Source organism: Chiloscyllium plagiosum, unplaced genomic scaffold, assembly GCF_037043375.1.
Source record: "Chiloscyllium plagiosum isolate Xiang-an unplaced genomic scaffold, Cpla_swu_hap1 HiC_scaffold_9, whole genome shotgun sequence".
Lineage (NCBI taxonomy): Eukaryota > Metazoa > Chordata > Chondrichthyes > Orectolobiformes > Hemiscylliidae > Chiloscyllium > Chiloscyllium plagiosum.
The window spans coordinates 2,526,292-2,553,107 of NW_028270147.1; the positions used below are offsets into that span (position 1 = coordinate 2,526,292).

The 26,816-nt window shown below is 50.7% G+C and overlaps 2 protein-coding genes across 2 annotated transcripts in view; one reads left to right on the forward strand and one right to left on the reverse strand.

Moving 5' to 3' along the window:
• Window positions 1-1,200: 1,200 nt before the first annotated feature.
• The window catches only part of tnni3k (TNNI3 interacting kinase), a 171,431-nt gene continuing 145,815 nt past the window's right edge, over window positions 1,201-26,816 (reverse strand). The window contains exons 22-25 of the mRNA XM_087990344.1: window positions 17,239-17,298; window positions 14,576-14,745; window positions 2,989-3,071; window positions 1,201-2,785 (exon numbers count right to left, since the gene is read on the reverse strand). Coding sequence (XP_087846470.1) covers window positions 2,712-2,785; window positions 2,989-3,071; window positions 14,576-14,745; window positions 17,239-17,298 — 387 coding nt within the window. The 3' untranslated portion in view covers window positions 1,201-2,711. The remainder of the gene's footprint in view (window positions 2,786-2,988; window positions 3,072-14,575; window positions 14,746-17,238; window positions 17,299-26,816) is intronic.
• The window catches only part of lrrc53 (leucine rich repeat containing 53), a 38,091-nt gene continuing 16,225 nt past the window's right edge, over window positions 4,951-26,816 (forward strand). Inside the window, exons 1-3 of the mRNA XM_087990297.1 lie at window positions 4,951-4,988; window positions 20,002-20,130; window positions 21,274-22,083. Coding sequence (XP_087846423.1) covers window positions 20,004-20,130; window positions 21,274-22,083 — 937 coding nt within the window. The 5' untranslated portion in view covers window positions 4,951-4,988; window positions 20,002-20,003. The remainder of the gene's footprint in view (window positions 4,989-20,001; window positions 20,131-21,273; window positions 22,084-26,816) is intronic.

The window sequence follows — 26,816 nt, forward strand, 5'->3', positions numbered from 1 at the left end:
ACCTGAGTCTCTCAGTTCAAAGGCAGGGACACTACCACTGCAGCACAAGAGGGCCCCATTAACTTGCACTTGGAGAGCCAAGGATTAATCAAGAATAGTCAACATGATTTTGTTAAGGGAGGTCATGTCTGAACAACCTGACTGAATTCCTCAAAGAGGTGATCAGGTGTATGGATGAGGACAATGGTTTTGATGTTGTCAGTTGGACTTTAGCAAGGCTTTTGACAAGGTCCCGCATGGGAGACTGACAGGGAAGAGCCGATGGGATCTCAGGAATTTTTTTTAAATGTTCACTCACAGGACACGGACCTCAGTGACCAGGCCAGTACACATTGCCCAACCCTCATTAACCAGCAGGCAGTTGGATCTAAAGTCATGTGCAGGTAAGGATGGCAGGTATAAAAAATGGATCTACATTTGGCAGAGGAAGCAGAGGGTGATGGTGAAGGGCTGTTTTCTCCAACTGGAAACATGTGTCCAGGGACACTCTGCAATGTTGGGGCTGTTGCTGTTTGTGGTTTATATAAATGAATGTAGGAGGGTTGGTCACTAAGGTTGCAAATGAGCTGAAAATGTGTTGCTGGAAAAGCGCAGCAGGTCAGGCAGCATCCAGGGAACAGGAGAATCGACGTTTCGGGCATTAGCCCTTCTTCAGGAATGAGGAAAGTTGGTCCAGCAGGCTAAGTTAAAAGATAGGGAGGAGGGACTTGGGGGAGGGGCGTCGGAAATGTGATAGGTGGAAAGAGGTCAAGGTGAGGGTGATAGGTCAGATTGGGGTGGGGGCGGAGAGGTCGGGAAGAAGATTGCAGGTTAGGAAGGCAGTGCTGAATTTGATGGATTTGACTGAGACAGGCTGGGGGGAGGGGAAATGAGGAAACTGGTGAAATCCGAGTTCACCAGTTTCCTCATTTCCCCTCCCCCCAGCCTGTCTCAGTCAAATCCATCGAATTCAGCACCGCCTTCCTAACCTGCAATCTTCTTCCCAACCTCTCCGCCCCCACCCCAATCTGACCTATCACCCTCACCTTGACCTCTTTCCACCTATCACATTTCCGACGCCCCTCCCCCAAGTCCCTCCTCCCTATCTTTTATCTTAGCCTGCTGGACCAACTTTCCTCATTCCTGAAGAAGGGCTAATGCCCGAAACGTCGATTCTCCTGTTCCCTAGATGCTGCCTGACCTGCTGCGCTTTTCCAGCAACACATTTCCATCTCTGATCTCCAGCATCTGCAGACCTCACTTTCTCCTGATAAAATAGTGAGGAAGATAGCCTTTGACTACAGGAAGATATAGAATATATAGTTGGATGGGCTGATCAGTGGCAAATGGAATTCAACCTAGATCAGTGTGAGGTGATGCACTGGGCAGGACAAACAAGGCAAGGGAATCCATGAAAAACAGGAAGATCCTGGGAAGCCCCAAGGATCAGAGGGACTGCGGTGGGCATGTCCACCAGTCCCTGAAGGTATCAGGACACTTGGATAAAGTGGTTAGGAAGGCATATGGGATGCATACCGTTATGGGTCAAGATGTCGAGTTTAAGAGCAGGGAGGCTGTGCTGGAACTGTTGGTCAGGCCACCTTTGTGGGCTGCAGTATTGTGTGCAATTCTGGGATCCCCATTATCGGAGGGATGTGTGATACTTACCTGGATATTGCCCGGGCTGGAGGGTTCCAATCGTGGAGAGAATGAGCTTGGTTTCCTTGGAGCAGACGAGACTGAGAGGGGATCAGATTGAGATGGAGAAAACGATGAGGGACATAGACAGGGTCAACAGGAAGGAACTGTTCCCTTTGGTGAAGGGCACCACAACCAGAGAGGATTGATTTAAGGGAAGGGGCAGGGAAGGGGATATAAGGAAATAAAATGTTCAGGCATTGAGTGGTAGGAATCTGGAACTTACTGCCTGTAAGGATGGTACAGACAGAAACCCTCAATGTTTTATAAGTCTTTAGATGTGCCACTTGAGAGGCAAAGCATAAAAGGCTACGGGCCTAGAGCTGGAAAACGGGATTAGAATAATTCAGTGGCTGTATTTGACCAGCATGAGCATAACGGGCCCAAGGGCCCTTTTCAGTGTTGGAGATCTATGTCGGTGTGGAAAAGAGAGATGAATAATTTATGAACGAACAAATGCTAGCTGGTGGTGGGTGTTTGGAACGTGTTGCCAGCAGAGATGGTAGAGGCAGGCACGGTAGATTCATTTAAGATGTGTCTGGACAGATGCATGAGTAGGTGGGGAGCAGAGGGTTACAAATGCTTAGGAATTGGGTTTAGACAGTGGATTTGGATCGGCTCAGATTTGCAGGACCGAAGGGCCTGTTCCTGGGTTGTAAATTTTCTTTGTTCTTTGTTCTATAAAGATACAAACCACCAGATCCATTTGGAAATTCCACAGGAAAGGTTGGGGGGAGTGGAATGTGGGACTCACTCCTGTGAGGGGTGGGTGGGCGGGGGGAATATTGTTTGATAAATGTAGATGCAGAATAAACAACAAGGGAATGAAAGCTCATGGTGACTGGGTGAGATGATGAGGGACAGGGAGGAGGTTTGTGTAATGTATGGAGTGTGAGAGTTGTATAAAGGTAACAGAGTGGTGATTCAATGGCAGAACGGAGACTGAAACACTCAGTGATATTCTCTGCCTGCTGCTCCTTCTCTGTCTCCTTCACCAGCTCCCCCCTCACTTTCCCGGGATTCCCTCTGAGAATTCAGGAGCTATCTTCGAAGCTGCCACTGCTGCAGGAATTGTACCGCATGGTGCTGAGTGGATCAGAAACATAGCCTGCAACAAAAGGAAGAAATGTGTTTCAACTGCCCCCTGCCAATGGAGAGTCATCACGTTTCAGAAGACACTTGAGCCCCTGTCTTTCAGGTGCAGTGAAGAGCTAGCTGCTGCTGTCACTGTATCGTTACCACTCCCATACCAACCAACGCTGCAAACCACAGAAATCAATGAGCTGGAAGTTAGGCCTCACTCTCACTTACCATTTGCATCCATTGGTGGGTATTGTAAATTCTTCCTTAAATCCTCCAATGGAAATCCCTGGGAAGATCGACGGTCGGTGCCACTGGGAACAAAAATAATTAAAGCATAACATCATAATTTAAAGGCTAATTCCTGAACCTTGAGACATCCAGCACCTTCCCTACTGGCCCTTGCTGGTGGTAAACATCTTGAATGTTCACAGTCCGTCAGTGCTCCCACAAACGCAAACTTACATCAGGGGCAGAGACCATGTGATTACGGCAAGCCAGTCAGTACACTAGGTACAAATGTAACTGTCCAAAAAATCCTCCTTTTCAGAAAACCAAAACAAAAAAATGGGATTTTTCTTTATTATTCATTGCTGTCGTGTGGGTGACGGTGGCTGGGCTAGTGTTTATTCTCCAATTGCCCAGGTGGCATCTTTGTGGGTCTGGAGTCACATGTAGGCCAAACCATGTAACAATGTCAGATTTCCCTCCCTAAAGTTCATTAGTGACCCAGATGGACTTTTCTGATAACTGGCATGGTCACCATTGACTAGCCAATTATTCCAGGTTTTTATTGGATTGAAATTTCATCATCTGCCATCTTTCAAACCCTGTGCTGGCTGGTGTCTATTCTGGTACATAGGTAAATGGAAGTCAGTCATCTCAGCTCCAGGACGTCTCTGCAGGAGTTCCTCAGGGTAACGTCCTCCACCCAACCATCTTCAGCTGCTTCATCAATGACCTTCCCTACACCATAAGGTGTTATCCCATAGTGGGGGTGTTCACTGATGATTGTATAATGTTCAGTATTACTTGCAACTCCTCAGATAGTGAAGCAGCACATGTTCAAATGCAACAAGACTTGGATAATATCCAGGCTTGGGCTGACAAGTGGCAGCTAATATTCATGCCATACAAATACCAAGCAAAGACCATCTCCACAAGAGACAATCCAACCATTGTCCTTAAAATGTAACGGCATCACCATCACTGAATCTCCCACTACCAATATCCAGGGGGTTACCATTGACTAAAATTGGACTCACCTTGGCAATAGTATGGTTATAGCAGCAGGTCAGAGGTTAGGAAACTTGCAGCGAGTAACTCATCTCCTGACACCCCAAAGTCTGTCCACCATCAACAAGACACAACACACATTTTTGTCCCTCCCCTCTGACCTATCACTTCCATCCCCACCCCCATTCACCTATTGTACTCCTTGCTACCTCCATCTCCCCCCCATTTAACTCTCCACCCTGGAGGCTTCCTGCCTCTATTCCTGATGAAGGGCTTTTGCCCGAAATGTCGAAATGCTCCTCAAATGCTGCCTGACCTGCTGTGCTTTTCCAGCATCACTCTGATCAAGGCACAAGTCAGGAGTGCGATGGAATACTCCCCACTTGCCCTGGATGGGGGCAGCTCCAACAACACTTAAGAAGCTCAACACCATCCAGGACAGAGCAGCTGCTTGATTGACACCACATCCACAAACATCCACTCCCTCCCCCACCGACATTCAGGAGCAACAGTGTGGACTATCCACAGGATGCACTGCAGTGTGACAAGACTACAATGGTAGTTTATTCATCAATCTGCTTCCGATCCAAGACCATGACATCTCCCTGCGTAAAACAAATTCTCTCTGCTGTCTCTTCTGGTTTCTGAAGTGTTTGTCTTTGCATTACAAACTCATCTGTCAGCATAAAATAAAATATAAAATTCATCTGTCATCATGAAACCAGAAATGATTTGACAACATTGATTATGAAACGGTTCTCAGCTTGCTGGGAAACCAGCAGGATGAAAGGGAAAGAGGATGAAAGGGAACCTGAGCTCTGTTCACTGAGCCGATTCCCTCTCTCTCTCTCTCTCTCTCTCTCTCTGTGTGAAACCCATATGCCCAATTCTACAGATCCGTTTCCACAGGCTCACAATCTCTCTATGGGAATGACCGTATTCCTTCATGGAGGCTCTTCAAGGACCTGGATCAGGAGTGACTTCCTTTCGGACAGGTAAGCTTTATCTTGTGATGCCGGCCGGCACTCTGTGCAATGAACGAAATCGATCTCTCCCACATTCCAACAGAAATCTTCAAACTCTCAGCAATTTTGATGAGCGACAATGAAAGCTCATTTCCCCGTCTGAAAGCTGTTATCGAATCTGCTTCCCTTACACTTCCAGGCAGATGTTCCAAATCACAACAGTCAGTTCCTGCAATTAACTACTTTACTAAAGAAATACTAAACTCTATCTCCTTCCTCAGGCATGCTCTGTTGATTGGCCCTCTTTATTGGTCTAAACTCCTCCCAAACTCTGACCATCTCTCCCACCTGCCCCTCTCCCTCACGTTCACCTGGTTACAGGCTCTGGGGCCGGAGAGAGCCCATTGACTAACCCTGACCCCTATGTTTTTGGGAAATGCAGGAGTGGTGATGAGAACAGTGAGACGGTGGGGTGACCTTCAGGAGATGTCCTTGCGCAGGACCCTGTGAAGAAAGGCCTGGAATTAACCTGGGCAAGGGAGACACACCCTGACAGTTATCGGCAGGACTCGGTTAGGCAGGGAATGCTGGCCCAGCCAGTGACACCCTCATCCCATCAATTAAAGTAACGTTTGCAGAAACATTCCAGAATCTGAGAGCTGTCACTCTGGGATCCACGCTAACATTGCAGGCCACACGCCAGCAGCAGAGGCAACTACAGGAAGGAGCACTGAGCAACAAGGACCAATCCAGGACAAACCCTCCACTCTCCCCCACACCCCCACCCTCCTCCAACCTGCTCCACCCTTCTCCCCTTCACCCTCTCCCACCCCTTCACCCTCCTTTACCTGCCTCCACCCTGCCCCTCTTCCCACCCCCACCTCCTCCACCCTCCCTCCATACCTCCATCCTCCCGCACAACCCCACTCTCCCCCAACACCCTCCCACCTTCCTCCTACCCCTTCCATCCTGCCCCCTTTCCCCAACCCCACACCCTCCACCAACCCTCCACACCCCCACCCTCCCCACACCCCCACCCCTCCATCCTCACCAACACCCTCCCCACCCCTTCACCCTCCTCCCACGCACCTCCATCCTCCCCCTTCCCACACCCTTCCACTCTCCCCCACATCCTTCCGGTCTCCCCCCAAACCCCTTCACCCTCTCCTAAACCCTCCACCATTCCTTCAATATGCTCCAACTTCCCCCAATATCCTCCCCAATCCTAGGGCTCCTGCAGCTGGGCTTGTGGCTGGGTATGGGACTGAGAGCAGGGGTTGAGTCTCGGCCTGGGACCTGTAGTTGAGAGCTGGGGCCTGGGGCTGAGCCTGGGGCCTGGGGCCTGGGGGTGAGCCTGGGGCCTGGGGGTGAGCCTGGGGCCTGGGGCCTGGGGCTGAGCCTGGGGCCTGGGACCTGATGCTGGCTGGAGCCTGGGGCCTGAGGCTGGGGCCTGGGTCCTGGGGCCTGAGTCCGGGGGTCTGAGTCCTGGGGTTTGAGTCCTGGGGTCTGAGTCCTGGGGTACTGGGGCTGCGGGGAAAGATGCTAGCATATTGGAAATGCCGCTGTGCTAACACTGCAGAACCCAGACTGGAGACATGGCTTTGATTCACACCACACCTTCCTTTTCTACAACCTCTACCATCGGGGAGAAGGTACAGGAGCCTGAACACACACACCAGCCGGTTTCGAAACAGTTACTACCCTCCTGTTGTTAGAATACTGAATGGACTCACAAACTCTTAACATTCGCCTGTACCTGTGGTTTTGTTTTCCCCGCTGTTTCCCTATTATTTACCATCTATGCTACTTTACTCTGTGATCAAAGTTAAAAATCACACAACACCAGGTTATAGTCCAACAGGTTTAATTAAAATCACACTAGCTTTCGGAGTGTGCTTCCAACTAAACCTGTTGGACTATAACCTGGTGTTGTGTGATTAGTAACTTTGTACACTCCAGTCCAACACCGGCATCTCCAAATCATGACTACCCTGTGATCTGCCTGTATTGCTCACAAAACAAAGCTTTTCACTGTGCCTCGGTACACGTGACAATAAATTCAATTCAATTCACAACAGATTGCGAATTTCAAGTTCAATAAACCTTTGGAATAATAAACCAGCCTCCTGCTGATTATATCGATTGTTATAAACCTCCCTCTGGTTCATTCCCTGAGGGAAGGAAATCTGTTGCTCTGACCACTCTGACCTCAACATAACCCCAGACCCACAGCAATGGAGTTGACTCTGAAGTTGGCCCCTGCAAGCAGCTCAGTCCCCGGGCAGTTAGGGATGGAGGGTAAAAGTTGCACCTGCCCATGAATGAGCCGACACAAAGTTAACTCAAAAGGAGCAGGCCTATGTGGAGGCAGAGTCTAGATTAGAGTGGTGCTGGAAAAGCACAGCAGGTCAGGCAGCATCCGAGGAGCAGGAAAATTGCGTTTCGGGCAAAAGCCCTTCATCAGGAATGAGGCTGGGACCTGCTGTGCTTTTCCAGCACCACTCTAATCTTGACTCTGATCTCCAGCATCTGCAGTCCTCACTTTCGCCTGTGTGGATGCAGCAGACTCTGAGGGTCAGACTCCCTGAGGTGCCAGTCACTACAGGTAAAGGACATGCACTTGACTATCGAGGGGCACCTGAAAGATGCTATCGAAATGCAAATCCTTCCTTCCCATCAGTCTGAGAATCCCCAGATGACATAGAGGTGAGCTGTGGTGGAAACAGACAAAACACAAAGGTTTTGCTGAAACTGTTTCCAAAACAAACACTTGTTTGAGGAGTTATCTCTCCAAGTCAGTTGGCAATGTCTCCTGATGCTTAATCTGTTTGAACGATGGGATATTGAATCCACTTGTGACTGCATGGATAATGCTGGTTGCTAGGAACCCCAGAGTCAGACTGGTAAATGAACAGAAAACAATCTCTGTGATAAAGCGACGTGAGATATCAGGTTATGTCAGGTCAGTTTTAATTCTCTCATGTGAATCACTCGGGTGATTCAACCTGCGATAACTCGACTGTTATAGTTGTCACATCAATCGTAAAGTCAGAGAATGATTAAGAGGCAGGAAGGCAGGTTGGAGTTATTCTAACAGCTAGCATTTTTTGACATGTAGTCAATAATGGAATGTAAGAATGTACAGCAACCACACACAGACAACCTCACCCCCAACTTCTCTCAGGTAATTACAGACGACAACAAATATCCCAGGGATCAACTGAGGAAATGAAAATAAACCATCACACATTGCTGGAAGTGAATGATGGTCAAACATCTGACTGAGCGAGGGATGGTGGCTGTCACCGTTTTTGTTGCCTGTCCCTAATTGCCCTTCAACAGAATGATTTGTTTAGGTCATTTCAAAAGGCAGTTATGAGTCAAGCACAATGCTGTGGGTCTGGAGTTACATGTAGGCCAGACCAGGTAAGGATAGCAGATTTCCCTCTCTATAGCACAACAGAACAGCTCAGTTGGAGCAATAATCACTATTAGCTTTCCATTGGACATTGTTATTGATTGAATTGAAATTCTGCCAACTGCAGTGAAGGGATTTGAACCATGGCTCCAGAATATCAGCCTGAGCCTCAGAGTTACCAACCCAGGGACACTCCCACAGGACCACCGTGAAGGGCGACGAGTGACGCTCCCTTACTCCCACTGTACAGGAGATTGCTGAGAGCACAGTGTCCAGTCTGATCTCCTCACCCAGGGCAGAATGTCAGAAATACTTGCCTGGACGGGGTGTCCTGTGAGGAGCGATCGAGGAGACTAGGTCCTCAGTAAGGTGTTTGATAAGGTTTCACACGGTAGGCTATTGCAGAAAATAAGGAGTTTCGGGATTGAAGGTGATTTAGTGGTTTGGATCAGAAATTGGCTAATTGAAAAAAGACAGAGGGTGGTGGTTGATGGGAAATGTTCATCCTGGAGCTCAGTTACCAGTGGTGTGCCACAAGGATATGTTTTGGGGCCACTGCTGTTTGTCATTTTTATAAATGATCTGGAGGTGGGCGTAAAGGATGGGTGAGTAAATTTGCAGATGACATTAAGGTAGGCAGAGTTGTGGATAGTGCCAAAGGATGTTGTGGGTTACAGAGGGACATAGATAAGATGCAGAGCTGGGCTGAGAAGTGGCAAATGGAGTTTAATGCGGAAAAGTGTGAGGTAGTTCACTTTGGAAGAAGTAACAGGAATGCAGAGTACTGGGCTCATGGTAAAATTCTTGGCAGTGTAGATGAACAGAGAGATCTCGGTGTCCAGGTGCATAAATCCCTGAAAGTTGCCACCCAGGTTCATAGGGTTGTTCAGAAGGCATATGGTATGTTGGCGTTTACTGGTATGGGGATTGAGTTTCAGAGCCACGAGGCCATGCTTCAGCTGTACAAGACACTGGTAAGGCCACACCTGGCGTATTATGTGCAGTTCTGGTCACTGCATTATAGGAAGGATGTGGAAGCTTTGGAAAGGGTTCCGGGGAGATATACTAGGATGTTGCCTGGTATGGAGGGAAGGTCTTACGAGGAAAGACTGAGGGAACTGACACTGTTTTCATTGGAGAGAAGGAGGTTGAAAGGTGATTTAATAGAGACTATTATAAGATAATCAGAGGGTTGGATAGGGTGGACAGTGAGAGCCTTTTTCCTCAGATGGTGATGGCTAACACAAGGGGACACAGCTTTAAATTGAGGAATGATAGATTTAGGACAGATGTGAGAGGTAGTTTCTTTACTCAGAGAGCAGTACGGGTGTGGAACGGCCTGCCTGCAACAGTAGTAGGCTCACTGATATTAAGGGCATTTAAATGGTCATTGGACATCCATATGGATAATAATGGAATGGTGCAGGTTAGAAGGGCATCAGATGAATTTCACCGGTCAGTGAAACATCGAGGGCCGAAGGGCCTGTACTGCGCTGTCACGTTCTGTGTTCTATGTTCTAACCTCGCCATTAGCTTCATTTTTAAGGAAATTGAATGTGCACTGACTGATCAGTTTTCAGCTGGTGATACCAAACTTAGAAAGAGTGATTGAGTATAAAATATTAAACTGGTAGAAACTTGAAGGTGTCATTTTTCAAACAAGGCCCCTGCCACACCTCCCACCACCCCCCCCCCCACAACAACATCGCCACCACACCCCCCACCACACCCCCCACCACACCCCCCCACAAAAACACCGCCACCACACCCCACACCACCCCCCCCACAACAACATCGCCACCACACCCCCCACCACACCCCCCCACAACAACACCGCCACCACACCCCCCACCACCCCCCCACAAAAACACCGCCACCACACCCCACACCACACCCCCCCACAAAAACACCGCCACCACACCCCCCACCACACCCCCCCACAACAACACCGCCACCACACCCCACACCACACCCCCCCACAAAAACACCGCCACCACACCCCCCACCACCCCCCCCACAACAACACCACCACCACACCCCCCACCACACACCCCCACAAAAACACCGCCATCACACTCCCCACCACACCCCCCACCCCCCCCCCACAACAACACCGCCACCACACCTCCCACCACACACCCCCACAACAACACCGCCACCACACCCCCCACCACACCCCCCACCACACACCCCCACAAAAACACCGCCACCACACCCCCCACCACACCCCACACCACCCCCCCCACAACAACACCGCCACCACACCCCCCACCACACACCCCCACAAAAACACCGCCACCACACCCCCCACCACACCCCCCCACAAAAACACCGCCACCACACCCCCCACCACACCCCCCCACAAAAACACCGCTACCACACCCCCCACCACCCCCCCCACAACAACACCACCACTACACCCCCCACCACACACCCCCACAAAAACACCGCCACCACACCCCCCACCACATCCCCCACAAAAACACCGCCACCACACCCCCCACCACACCCCCCCACAAAAACACCGCCACCACACCCCCCACCACACCCCCCACCACACCCCCCCACAACAACACCACCACCACACCCCCCACCACACCCCCCACCACCCCCCCCACAACAACACCGCCACCACACCCCCCCACAACAACACCGCCACCACACCCCCCCACAACAACACCGCCACCACACCCCCCACCACACCCCCCCACAACAACACCGCCACCACACCCCCCACCACACCCCCCACCACACACCCCCACAAAAACACCGCCACCACACCCCCCACCACCCCCCCCACAACAACACCGCCACCACACCCCCCACCACACCCCCCCATCAAAAACACCACCACCACACCCCCCACAAAAACACCACCACCACACCCCCAACCACACCCCCCCACAAAAGCACCACCACCACACACCCCCAACCACACCCCGCCACAGAAACACCGCCACTACATCCCCAACCACACCCTCCCAAAAAAACACTGCCAACACACACCCCAAACCACACCCCCCACAAAAACACCTCCACTACCCCAACTACACCCCCCCCACAAAAACACCGCCACTACACCCCGAACCACACCCCTCCACAACAATACCACCACCATACCTCAACCACATACCCCACAAAAATACCGCCACCACACCCCCAACCACACCCCCCCCACAAAAACACCGCCACCACAACCCCAACCACACCCCCCACAAAAACACCGCCAACACACACCCCAAACCATACACCCCCACAAAAACACCGCCACTACACCCCCAACCACACCCCGCCCCACAAAATCACCGCCAACACACACCCCCAACCACATACCCCACAAAAACACCACCACCACACCCCCAACCACACCTCCCCACAGAAACACCGCCAACACACACCCCCAACCACAACCCCCCACAGAAACACCGCCACCACACCCCCCACAAAAACACTGCCACCACACCCCCCCAACCACACCTCCCCACAAAAACACCACCACCACACCCCCCATCAGAAACATCGTCACCACACCCCCCCATCAAAAACAATGCCACCACACACCCCCAACCACACACCCCCACAAAATCACCGCCACCACCCCCACACAAAAACATCGCCACTCCCCCATCAAAACTACCGCCACCACACACAACCAACCACACCCCCAACAAAATCACCGCCACCACACCCCCCGCACCCTCAACCACACACCCCCAAATAAACACCACCACCACACCCCCAACCACACACCCCCACAAAAACACCGCCACCACACACCCCCAACCACACACCCCCACAAAAACACCGCCACCATACCCCCAACCACACACACCCACAAAAACTTTGTTACCACACACCCCCAACCACACACCCCCACAAAAACACCGCCACTACACCCCCAACCACACCCTCCCACAAAAACACTGCCAACAGACACCCCAAACCACACCCCCCCACAAAAACACCACCACTACACCTCCAACCACACCACCCCCACAAAAACACCGTCAACACACACACCAAACCACACCCCCCCACAAAAACAACGCCACCACACCCCCAACCACACCCCCCCCACAAAAACACCGCCAACACACACGCCCAACCACAGCCCCCTACAAAAACACCGCCACCACACCCCTCATCAAAAACACCGCCACCACACCCCCATCAAAAACATCGCCACCACACACCCCCACAAAAACACTGCCAACATACCCCCAACCACACCCCCCCTCAAAAACACCGCCACCACACCCCCATCAAAAACACCGCCACCACACACCCCCACAAAAACACTGCCAACATACCCCCAACCACACCCCCCCTCAAAAACACCGCCACCACACCCCCATCAAAAACATCGCCACCACACCCCCAACCACACCCTCCCAAAAAAACACCGCCACCACACCCCCAACCACACCCCCCCACAAAAGCACCACCACCACACACCCCCAACCACACCCCGCCACAGAAACACCGCCACTACATCCCCAACCACACCCTCCCAAAAAAACACTGCCAACACACACCCCAAACCACACCCCCCACAAAAACACCTCCACTACCCCAACTACACTCCCCCCACAAAAACACCGCCACCACACACCCAACCACATCCCCCCGCACAAAAACACCGCCACTACAATACCACCACCATACCCCAACCACACACCCCACAAAAATACCGCCACCACACGCCCAACCACCCCCCCCACAAAAACACCGCCATTACACCCCCAACCACACCCCCCCACAAAAACACCACCACACCCCCAACCACACCACCCCACAAAAACACCGCCATTACACCCCCAACCACACCCCCCCCACAAAAACACCACCACCACACCCCCAACCACACCCCCCCACAAAAACACCGCCAACACACACCCCCAACCACAGTCCCCCACAGAAACACCGCCACCACACACCCCACAAAAACACCGCCACCACACCCCCATCAGAAACACCGCCACCACCCCCCCAACCTCACCCCACCACAAAAACATCGTCACCACACCCCCCCATCAAAAACGCTGCCACCACACACCCCCAACCACACACCCCCACAAAATCACCGCCACCACCCCCCCACAATAACATCGCCACTCCCCCATCAAAAACACCGCCACCACACACACCCAACCACACACCCCACAAAAACACCACCACCACACACCCCCAACCACACCCCCCCACAAAAACACCACCACCACACACCCCCAACCACACCCCCCCACAAAAACACCGCCACCATACCCCCAACCACACACCCCCACAAAAACACCACCACCATACCCCCAACCACACACCCCCACAAAAACATCATTACCACACACCCCCACAAATCACCGCCACCACATCCCCAACCACAAACCCCCACAAAAACACTGCCACGACACCCCCAACCACACACCCCCACAAAAACACCGCCAACACACACCCCAACCACATGCCCCCACAAAAACACCACCAACACACACCCCAACCACACCCCCCACAAAAACACCGCAACCACACACCCCACAAAAACACCACCACCACACACCCCCAACCTAACCCCCCCACAAAAACACCACCACCACACACCCCCAACCACATACCCCCACAAAAACACCGCAACCACACCCCCCACAAAAACAACTCAACCACACACCCCACAAAAACACCACCAACACACACCCCAACCACACACCCCCACAAAAACACCGCAACCACACCCCCCACAAAAACAACTCAACCACACACCCCACAAAAACACCACCACCACACACCCCCAACCTAACCCCCCCACAAAAACACCACCACCACACCCCCAATCACACACCCCCACAAAAACACCGCCACCACAAAAACCTTCAACCACACACCCCCACAAAAACACCGCCACCACACCCCCAACCACACACCCCACAAAAACACCGTCACCACATCCCCAACCACACTCCCCACAAAATCACCACCACCACACCCCCAACCACACACCCCACACAAAAACACCACCAACACACACCCCCAACCACAGGCCCCCATGTACAGCCTCCCCACCTCCCCAGCCACCTGTACACCCCGCCCCCTGCCCTCCCCCAAGCACTGAGGAACGTGCAGCTCTCCCATTCTTGGTTAAGGTGGATGATAGGATCCTGCACCTCACCAGGCAGCCATTGCCCATCTCCCATTGGCTGTCACCTACCTCTGAGACCATGTCGCATACGCCCGCGCATTCAGGGCGTACTCCAGCTCAAAGCGAGTACGCAGAGCCGCTACGTGACTCCTGCCCGGTCCTCCACGGACCATCAAGCAGTCTGAGGAGGAGGAGGGTGAGAGCGACCCACTGCTGTTACTGGAGGCTGGAGACATCAGCTGTATCCACACAGAAGCAAGAACAAGACTTTAGATACAAGCAACATTGTGATAGATTTAGGACAGATATCAGGGGTATTTTCTCTACTCAGATTAGGGGCGCGGAAGGGCCTGCCTACAACAGTAGGAGACTCGGTGATGTTAAGAGCATTTAAATGGGCATTGGACATAATAATGGAACGGTATAAGTTAGATGAGCATCAGATTAATTTCACAGGTTGGTGCAACATTGAGGGCCGAACAGCCTGTACTGCATTGTAATATTCTGTGTTTTATGAACCATAAGGAAATTCATCACAGGCTGTAGGAGCAGCAGTGGGCCATTCAGCCCCTTTGGCCCTGCTGTAAGATGATGGTTGATTTACCTGCTGCATCAATTCCTGTTTTCTACCTGCTACCCATAAGCCTTGGCTCATGGCTCTCAAACATCTCCATCTCAGCGTGGTTTCAATTCAATGACCCAACCTCCGCTCTTTTCTAGGGAAGAGAATTTCACAGAAAAATAACCCCTCAAAAGAAAAGATAATCCTTATTTCCATTTTAAAAACAAATCTGTGTCTCCTTGTCCTACTCTGCTGTACAATACCCCCCCAAAATGTTTTAAGAAGGCCTCCCCTTTATTCCTCTAAACACTGATTGTAAAGGACCGACCTTTCTCAATGAGTTTAGCTCCTGATTCCAGGGATAACTCACACAAACTTCTCGAATGGTTTCAAATGTAATGAGATTCTTTTTTTCAAACAATGAATCCAGAAGTGTGCACAAAGATACAAATGTGAGTTTACCGATCTCCTCTCCTGACCTTTATATTCCACTAACCATGTAGAAAACAAACATTAATATTTAATTTGTCTTCCTCATCACTTGCTGTCTCTGCACACTAACTTGTTGTAATTGGTCTAGAAGGATCCCAGATCCATTAGGTTCTCTGTGTTCTGCAGTGTCTCTGTCTCTGTGTCTCTGTCTCTCTCGCTTCTCTATTCCTCCGGCCAAAGTGATCACATTCTCATTGATCGACCTTATACTCCACCTGTCACTCTCCACCGATCTGTCTCCCTTTGCAGACTCCCTACTCCCTACCCCCTACCCCCTACCTCCTACCCCCACTCCCTACTCCCTACCCCCTACCCCCACTCCCTACTCCCTACTCCCTACCCCCTACTCCCTACCCCCTAACCCCTACCCCCTAACCCCTACCCCCTACCTCCTACCCCCTACCTCCTACCCCCACTCCCTACTCCCTACCCCCTACCCCCACTCCCTACTCCCTACCCCCTACCCCTTACCCCCTACCCCCACTCCCTACTCCCTACCCCCTACCCCCTACCCCCTACCCCCACTCCCTACTCCCTACCCCCTACCCCCTACCCCCTACCCCCACTCCCTACTCCCTACCCCCTACCCCCACTCCCTACTCCCTACCCCCTACCCCCTACCCCCTACTCCCTACTCCCTACCCCCTACCCCCTACCCCCTACCCCCTACCCCCTACCCCCACTCCCTACTCCCTACCCCCTACCCCCACTCCCTACTCCCTACTCCCTACCCCCTACTCCCTACCCCCTAACCCCTACCCCCTACCTCCTACCCCCTACCTCCTACCCCCACTCCCTACTCCCTACCCCCTACCCCCTACCCCCTACTCCCTCACCTTTCTTGGTGTCACCAACATGTATCTCCTGGATAGTCCACCCCTTCATTGAAATTATCTGAATATATTGTAAATAACTGTGGCCCCAGCACCAATCCCCGTGCATTCCATGAGTTACAGCTCGGCAACTTGAAGAAAAGGCTAATTTATCCCAACAGCAACTCCTGCAGTTTGTGCAGTAACCTTGGAAACGCCGGAGCACGTGTCCACAGATTTCCCATTATCCATCTTTTTTGCTACTTCTTCAAAAAACTCCGAAGAGATAAATATAATTGTAAACAAAACCTTGTTGACTTGGCCTGATCACGTTCTACTTTCCTACAAAGGTCCATCCTGCTCCTTGACCATGAAACCATAAGAAATAATAACAGGAGGAGGCCATTCAGCCCCTCAAGTCTGCTCCGCCATTCAATAGGATCATGGCTGACCCATCATTCCTCACGTCCTTTCCTTGTAACCCTTCATTCCCTGACCCATCAAGAGTCTACCTCAGCCTTAAATATACACAAGGAGTTTGTCACCCAAGCTCCTTAGATTCAAGCAACACTCCCAAGGACAAATTTTAGACTAATTGGCATACTTTCCATCTCACTGCTTTCTTGAATAAAGGAGTTACCGTAGCTGTTTGAGGTATTGAAGAGGGGACTGGATTGTGAATTGGATAATAATGATTGCGGGGAAATGGAGAAAGAGCCGGGCAGTGGGACCAGCTAATCCAGCTGATAGAGGCACAATGGGTTGAATGGCTTCCTCTGCACCTCAATCATTCTGTGATCATGTGAATCCAAGTCAACACTCAGAAAAATTCCAATTTCCCATCCGTCCAATGCAACAATCCTTACCTCAATGTTGCAAATGCATTCTTCCAAATTGGTGACCAGCTCAGAAAAGTCAGGCCGTTCCTACAGAGGGAAGGCAGAAAAAGAATTTTCCTGGTGAGACAGCACTGGGAATGTGAAAACTCTGAACTGAAACATCACGCTAGGAATACTCTACCCAGGGTTGAACTGCCTGTCTGGTTTCCAAACCATGAGGTCGGGCAGGTTACTGAGTGTCTGCATCTGTTCATAGATATAACTATTGGTGGCCAGGCCCAATGTGCCTTGCCAAGAGGTCCTGCTCAGAGTGAAGGAGAAGAGGTGGGAGAGGGTCTGCAAGGTGATGCAGTGACACCACCTGACATCCTTTTCAAAGCTGTCCTAGTGCAACAGAGATTTCTGTTCCGAGAGAGTACAACGATAACCCAGGCAAGGCCAAGGCCAGAAGTGACAGGGCATGGAGCACACCTGGAGGAGATGTGAACCGGGACTCAACCATGCAAAGACTTTGATAACCTGATGCAGAGTGACAGGAGCCATGTAATCTGGCACCCTGATCACAGAGGGCAAAAATGTGAGTATGGCACTCCCAGAGGGTAAATACTGAGGGAATGTTGCACTGTCAGAGGGTCAGTACTGAGGGAGTGCCACACTGTCAGAGAGTCGTAGTACTGAGGGATTGCCATGCTGTCAGAGGGTCAGTACTGAAGGATTGCCACACTGTCAGAGGGTCAGTGCTGAGGGAGTGCCACACTGTCGGAGGTTCAGGGCTGAGGGAGTGCCACACTGTCGGAGGGTCAGGGCTGAGGGAGTGCCACACTGTCGGAGGGTCAGTACTGAGGGAGTGCTGCACTGTCAGAGGGTCAGTACTGAGGGATTGCCACACTGTCAGAGGGTCAGTACTGAGGGAGTGCCACACTGTCGGAGGGTCATTACTGAGCGAGTGTCGCACTGTCAGAGGGTCAGTACTGAGGGAGTGCTGCACTGTCAGAGGGTCAGTACTGAGGGAGTGCCGCACTGTCAGAGGATCACGGCTGAGGGAGTGCCGCACTGTCGGAGGGTCAAGGCTGAGGGAGTGCCGCACTGTCGGAGAGTCAGTTCTGAGGGAGTGCCACACTGTCGGAGGGTCAGTGATAAGGGAGTGCCGCACTGTCGAAGGGTCAGTACTGAGGGAGTGCCCCACTGTTAGAGGGTCAGTACTAAGGGAGCACTGCACTGTCGGAGGGTCAGTGCTGAGGGAGTGCTGCACTGTCGGAGGGTCAGTGCTAAGGGAGCACTGCATGTCGGAGGGTCAGTGCTGAGGGAGTGCTGCACTGTCAGAGGGTCAGTACTGAGGGAGTGCTTTACTGTCGGAGGGTCAGTACTGAGAGAGTTCCGCACAATCAGAGGGTCAGTGCTGAAGAAGTGCCACACTGTCAGAGATGCTGTCTTTGGTTTTCGGGATGACGAATTCTGCAGTAGGTGTAGAAAGAGTCATAGAGTCCTGTAGCACAGAGACAGGCCCTTTAGCCCAAACTGGTCCATGCTGATCAAAATGTCCATCCACTCTAGCCCCATTTCCCTGCACTTGGCCCATATCCTTCTAATCCTTTCCTGTCCATGTATTTGTCCAAATGCCTTTTAAGTGTTGTTAATGTACCCGCCTCAACCACATCCGCTGGCAGCTCATTCCAGATGCGTCCCACCCCATATGTAAAACAATTGCCCCTCAGGTCCCCTTTTATTCTTTCCCCTCTAACCTTAAACTGATGTCCTCTAGTCCTCGATTCCCCAACCCTGGGAAAAAGACTGCGTGCATTCACCCTATCCATGTCTCTCATGATCTTATACACTTCTATAAGACTCCCCCCTCAAGCTCCTATGCTTGAAATAAAAAGGTCCTCACATGATTCCCTCGGCCAATGTTTACATCAAAAAGCAGTTACCTCCTGATCTCTAGCATTGTTGTTGGTGGCAGCATTCTATACCAAAACTGGCTGCGGTTTTCATACATGAGTTAGTTGCTTCAAGAGCCTTGTTGATTGTGGTGCCTTCTGGGATACTCAGATTCCTATCAAGGTGCTATCGAAGCTCCTGGCAGTTTATTTTACAAAACATGGTAACAACTGTCCGAATGTCACGAGCCCTATGTTTATATGGGTCTGAACCAGTGTTCCAATAACTCCAGTGATATTGCACTATTCAGTGGCTGCTGCTTAAACATCCCTCAGTTACACATTACATTTCAGGCAGTGTTCGCCCTTCTTTCTATAGAGAGGATCTCTGCTCTGTAATGTTTCCTGGTTCAATGGAAATGGCTATGAGGAACAACATGAAAAGTACCTTTATTCCTTTACACTGTGAATATCTAGAATTATTGAGCTGTAAATAAGCTCGTGGCTTTTGAGACTACATTGTGCAATTAGAGACGGAAGCGCAGATCAGTAACACTGGACAATCAGACATCCAGTTCTGATACATTCTCTATACCACAAGTTCAGGCCCCAGGACGAGCAGCACTAATGGTATTTTTCCCCTGGTTTTTCCCTCTAGGGAATATCTCTCACCACTATCCAGTTGGAGTTATTAACCAATTAATCCTTTGACAAGTATGAAACACCTGGGGCATCAAAGGCACATGGACTGCAGTGGTTCAGAAATGCAGCTGCACAAGGCCAAAGAGGGATGGTCAATTAATACTGGGCCTAGCTAGCGATGCCCATATCCCATAAGTAAATAATAAAGAGCCAATCCTTTCACCTGATTTGCAGGAGCAAGTAATTGATCAGATGTGTTGTTTCATTCCAGCAATGTTGCCGATGATTGTGGCCATCTTCTCCATGTCCCTGTGCCCTTCCAGCTCTGCTGTCTGCCCGCCTTCCTGCACCGTGTGTACAGAAAACGTAACCCAGTGTCGGGGTCTGGCCTCCATTCCAGGTTTGTTACTGTCTCCACCCTCCCAGCCCCAGCTCTGGATGCTTAGTCACTAAAGCTGCATAACAATCTCCCAACGTGTCAGAGCAATGTCCGCCATATTGGGTACGCCAACCAGTCAGCGGCTGTTAGAGTCCTACACAACTGAATTCTCACACATGCCCAGTATCACTCTTTTCCCACTTGTCTGACACCTATCAGAAAGAGGACGCTCCCTACCCCCCAGATCGATCAATCCTGCCTGGACAACATGAGCCCCCCAGTAACAGACACACAGCCCCCACCCCAACTTCCCAATTGTCAATCACACATTGCTCCGATTTCCTCACATCCACATCCTGACTCCCACCAGGCCTGACTGAGATTGGTTTTGGGGGCAGATGGTGGTGCTGTAGTAATGTCCCGAGCCTGGTAACTAGGTAACAATGATTCTAGCCATTCTCAGGCTACTGCTGTGAAGTCACAGATTCAAAACACATTGCAACATCTGGCAGAATTTATATTGAATTAATTCCATTAATAAGGCTTATGGCATATAAAAGTATTCAGTAATGCTGACCATGAAATAATTATTGATTATCGCAATGACTCACACGGGTCATTAATGTCCTTTCACTGCCAACTTTACCCAGCCTGGCCAATACAGACCCACAGCAATGTGGCTTACTCTTATCTGCCCTCTGAAGTAACTGAGCAAACCATTCAATTCACTTCAAGGCAATAAAGAGTAACCATTGTTGGCTGTGCCACTGGTGCCCACATCCCATGAAAGAGTACATTTTTAAGAAACCATCATTGGTAACATTAGCATTCTCACCAATGGCTGCCATCGAGTTGTGTCTGGAATGCGCTGCCTGAAAGGACGGTGGGAACAATTCAATAATAACTTTCCAAAGGGAATGGGGGAAATACTGGTAAAGGGAAAAAAGGTGCAGGGCTACGGGAGTGGAAATGATCGGATAGCTCTTTCAAAGAGATGGCACAGGTATAACAGGCTGATTGTAACCATAGTGCCCCAAAGGAGGCCAAAGAAATAGGAGTGGGTCCATGAAGGGAGTGGGCCGTGGGGATCAAACTGTGTTTGGGTCACACTGCGTCCGTGTTTCTGAGCTCTCTTGACCTGTAATATGGGGTATGTTATTACAGCTGTCCCCCAGACCACAAAAGGCTTGCTCCTTACTGATGGCATCATTCCTTCCATTGAGAAGTGGACCTTGGCTAACCTGACCTCCCTGACCTTGTTGGAGCTGAGTAACAACGGGATCAAGGACATTGAGGAGGATTCTTTTCACGGCCTTCACAGTCTCACAGATCTGCTGCTCAATCAGAATCAGATAACCAGTGAGACAATCATGGAATTGACATTTATAGGGCTCTCGAACCTGGGAAGACTTCACCTGCACAGCAATGGCATAGACCAAATCAATGGGGCCTGGTTCAGCAACATGGCGGAGCTTGGCACTCTAGACATGGGAAGCAACCGCATAACGAAACTAGAGGCAGGCACTTTCACACGGTCAAACCTACAGAATCTGCAAATCCTGGACCTGTCCAACAACTTGATCGAGTACATAGCCAGGCAGGCCCTCCGTGGATTCCCAGCTCTGAGCTGGCTGGACTTGTCACGTAACAGGCTGTCGGGAATGGGCAACTCTTTCTCACACTTATCGAAGCTTTTGGTACTAAATCTGAGCCTCAACCAATGGAACTGTACCTGCCCACTGCAGGAGCTTGCTGTGTTCCTGAGGAACTTCATTAAAAATCCCGATCGGACCTTAACTAACAGCAGGGGTCTGGTCTGCGAGATAGCAGAGAGTGCGGAAGTTCAGACAGTTCTGCAGTTAACAGACACCAACTGTGCTTCTCAGTACCGAAACGCTACGGTTATGGGGATGAAAGGGAGTGGCAGGAACTATGTGCGAGACGTTGTTTTAGCAGGGATACTGTGTTTCGCAGGTAATGTACATCCTGCTCGGCCTGTCTCCCTGATCACTGAATTGGGCACCCTACCTTTATCCACAAGTTAGACGGCAGGTATGTGACGGCATCAGTTCTTCTTTACTCACTCATTTTGGTCAGCAAAATCAAGGACAAGCAAGATAAGCAAAATGGAACAAAGTTAAATAGAGAGTCCTGGGCAAAGTGCATAAAGGAAAAGCTATCCTAAACATTTATAAATCACTGGTTAGACTACAGCAAAGGATTGCATCCAATCCTGGGCCCTGCTCTTCTGGAAGGATGGCAGGATCTTGGAGAGATTGTGGATGTGATTGACTGGAATGGGATCAGGGATCAGGGACTTTGGTGAATGTGGAAAGACTGGAGAAGCTGGGATTGTTCTCAGAGCAGAGAAGGTTCCGGGGGGTTTAACCGAGGCATTCAAAACCATGGAGAGAGTTTGATGGAGTAAATCAGGAGAGAGTGTTTCCAGGGCAGGAGGGTGAGGAGCAGAGGAAGACAGATTGAAGGGAATCGGGGAGAAGCCCCAGGGGGAGAGGGGAGGGGGATTGTTGTACACAGTGAGTTGTTGGGGTCTGGAAGGTGCTGCCTGAAAGGGCGGTGGGAGCAGATTCCATCAGAACTTTCACATGAGAGTTAGACCATAAGACATAGGAGCAGAAATTAGACCATTCAGCCCATCAAGTTTGCTCTGCCATTCAATCACGGCTGATAAGTTTCTCAACCCCATTCTCCCACTTTCTCCCCGTAACCCTGGATCCCCTTAATACTCAAGTACCTATCTATCTCAGTCTGAAATATACTCAGTGACCTGGCCACCCACAGCCTTCTGTGGCAGTGAATTCCACAGATTCCCCACTCTCTGACTGAAGACATTTCTCCAGTTCTAAAAGGTCTTCCCTTTACTCAGAAATACTGAGGGAAGGTTTACAGAGTTGTGAGGAAATAGAAGATGATGGGAGACTAATTGTTTTGATTTTTCACTGAGACGGCACTGGCACAATGGGTCTTGTTCAACACTGTAAGATTCTATGATTTGATAAAAGCGATAATTGAAGAGATTGGGGTGCTATCTATCCAGCATTACCCTGGACTAATCGACAATTACAGCAGCTCAATAGTTGGGATGTCGATTTCCACATTGGCTCCAGTTCACCTGCGACTGTCCGTCTCCTTCTAAAAGGGTCAGGATCACTAACCCGAATGTGCTTCTAACCTGCAGTTACCAGCAACCCCCCCTATAACTCAACATTCAAAACCCAGCTGCCCGTCAACTCATTTTCACCAACTCCAACTCGATCGTTGTTTCCTGTGGGCTCCCCCCAACTAAAACCCTTCCATCAGGTGGTGCCGGGGTCATTTCACTGCCCTGTGAATCCTGAGGGACAGGCTGATGCTGTGGAGATATGTCAGCTGACGGTAAAACCTGAAATTCAATAAGAGTCTGGAATTGAAACCCAGTCTGTTGTGACAATGAAACATTGGCAATTATAGTGGAAGCCCATCTGGGTCACTAATTGTCTTCAGGGAAGGAAAGCTGCCATTTATTCCTGCTCTGGACGATATGTGACTCCAGACCCACAGCAATGTGACTGACTCCTAACTAACTGCCCCCTGAAATGAAGGAACGAATTTCTACAACCATCTTCTCAAGGGCAACTAGGGACTGGCAATAACCAACCAGTGACGCCCCTCCCCCCACCCTCCCCAGCAATAACCAACCAGTGACACCCTCCCCCCCCCACTCCCCCCCCCCCCCCCCGGCAATAATCAGCCAGTGATGCCCCGCACCTTCCCGGCAATAACCAGCCAGTGATGCCCCCCCCTCCCCTGGCAATAACCAGCCAGTGACCCCCCCGCCACCCTCCCCAGCAATAACCAACCAGTGACACCCCCCCCCCACCCTCCCCAGCAATAACCGACCAGTGACACCCCCCCCCACCCTCCCCAGCAATAACCAGCCAGTGATGCCCCCCCCTCCCCTGGCAATAACCAACCAGTGACACCCCCCCCACCCTCCCCAGCAATAACCAACCAGTGACACCCTCCCCCCCCACTCCCCCCCCCCCCCCCCGGCAATAACCAGCCAGTGACACACACCCCCGGCAATAACCAGCCAGTGATGCCCCGCCCGTTCCCGGCAATAACCAGCCAGTGACCCCCCCGCCCGGCAATAACCAGCCAGTGATGCCCCGCCCGTTCCCAGCAATAACCAGCCAGTGATGCCACCCCCCTCCCCAGCAATAACCAGCCAGTGATGCCCCCCCCCACCCCATCCCCCAGTGAATAAAAAACATCCACCTCAACAGCAGAAAGAGGCCCCCTCGTTAACATCTGGAGGCTGATGCCAACATTGGGAGAGCTGTCTCACAGACTAATCATACAACAGCCTGACACAGTCAGACTCATGGTATCATACCTTACAGACGATGTCCCACACACCACCATCCCAGGAAAAGAATGGATTTATTAGAGACATTCAGCATGGCTTTGTGTGAGGGAGCTGAAAAATGTGGTGCTGCAAAAAACACAGCAGGTCAGGCAGCATCCGGGGAGCAGGAGAATCGACGTTTCGGGCATAAGCCCTTCTTCAGGAAGCCTGAAGCATGATTTCTGAAGAAGGGCTTATGCCCAAAACGTCGATTCTCCTGCTCCCCGGATGCTGCCTGGCCTGCTGTGTTTTTCCAGCACCACATTTTTCAGCTCTGGTCTCCAGCATCTGCAGTCCTCACTTTCCCCTTTGTCTGAGGGAGGTCTTCTCTCACAAACCTGATTGAGTTTTTTTTTGAGGAAGTGACGGAGAGGATTGATGAGGGTAGAACAATGGATAAAAACCAAAAGACCTGCAGATGCTGTAAGTTGGAACCAGACTTGGGTTGGTACCTGAGACTTCGATGTTGTGGCTATTACGGAGACATGGGTAGAACAGGGACAGGATTGGCTGTTGCAGGTTCCAGGGTTTAAATGTTTTAGTAGGGTCAGAGGTGGGGGTAAAAGAGGGGGAGGTGTGGCATTGCTTGTCAAAGATAGTATTACAGCAGTGGAAAGGACGATGGATGAAGACTCGCCATCTGAGGTAGTTTGGGCTGAGGTTAGGAATAGGAAAGGTGAGCTCACCCTGTTAGGAGTCTTTTACAGGCCTCCTAATAGTCCTAGAAACATAGAAGAAAGGATTGCGAGGATGATTCAAGAGAAGAGTGAAAATAATAGGGTGATTGTTATGGGGGACTTTAACTTTCCTGATATTAATTGGGAAAGCTATAGCTCAAGTTCGTTAGATGGGTCAGTGTTCGTCCAATGTGTGCAGGAGGGTTTCTTGACACAATATGTAGATAGGCCAACAAGAGGTGAGGCCATACTGGATTTGGTTCTGGGTAATGAACCAGGCCAGGTGTTAGAATTAGAGGTAGGTGAGCACTTTGGGGACAGTGACCACAATTCGGTGACTTTTATTCTAGTGATGGAGAGGGATAAGTGTGCACTACAGGGCAAGAGTTATAGATGGGGGCAGGGAAATTATGATGCTGTGAGGCATGACTTAGGATGTGTGGCCTGGAAAAGTAAGCTTCAAGGCAAGGGCGTAATTGATATGTGGAGCTTGTTCAAGGAGCAACTATTGAGTGTCCTTGATAAGTATGTGCCCGTCAGGCAGGGAGGAAAGGGTCGTGTGAGGGAGCCGTGGTTTAATAAGGAATTGGAATCCCTTGTTAAATGGAAGAGGGCGGCCTATGTAAAGATGAGGCGTGATGGTTCAATTGGGGTGATTGAGAGTTATAAGGTAGCCAGGAAGGATCTGAAGAGAGAGCTAAGAGCAGCAAGGAGGTGGCATGAAAGGTTCTTAGTTGGTAGGATTAGGGAAAACCCTAAGGCTTTCTATAGGTATGTCAGGAATAAAAGAATGACTAGGGTAGGAATAGGTCCAGTCAAGGATAGTAGTGGGAAGTTGCGTGTGGAGGCTGAAGAGACTGGGGAGACACTGAATGAATACTTTTCGTCAGTATTCAATCAGGAACAGGACATTGTTGTCAATGTGAGTACTGAGTCACAATTAAGTAGAATGGATGGCTTTGAGGTATGTAGAGAAGAGGTGTTGGAAATTCTGGAAAGGGTGAAAATAGATAAGTCCCCTGGGCCTGATGGCAATTATCCTAGGATTCTCTGGGAAGCAAGGGAGGAGATTGCAGAGCCATTGGCCTTGATTTTTATGTCCTCGTTGTCAACAGGAGTAGTGCCAGAAGATTGGAGGCTAGCAAATATGGTTCCCTTGTTCAAGAAGGGGAGTAGGGATAACCCTAGTAACTATAGGCCGGTGAGTCTCACTTCTGTTGTGGGCAAAATCTTAGAGAGAATTGTAAGGGATAGGATTTATGAACATCTGGATAGGAATAATGTGATCAAGGATAGTCAGCATGGTTTTGTGAAGGGCAGGTCGTGCCTCACAAACCTTATTGAATTCTTTGAGAAGGTGACTAAGGAGGTGGACGAGGGGAAAGCAGTAGATGTGGTGTATATGGATTTTAGTAAGGCGTTTGATAAGGTTCCCCATGGTAGACTACTGCAAAAAATACGGAGGTATGGCATTGAGGGTGAGTTGGAGGTTTGGATTAGGAGTTGGCTGGCTGGAAGAAGACAGAGGGTAGTAGTTGATGGCAAAGGTTCATCTTGGAGTGCCGTCACTAGCGGTGTTCTGCAAGGATCTGTTTTGGGACCATTGCTGTTTGTCATTTTTA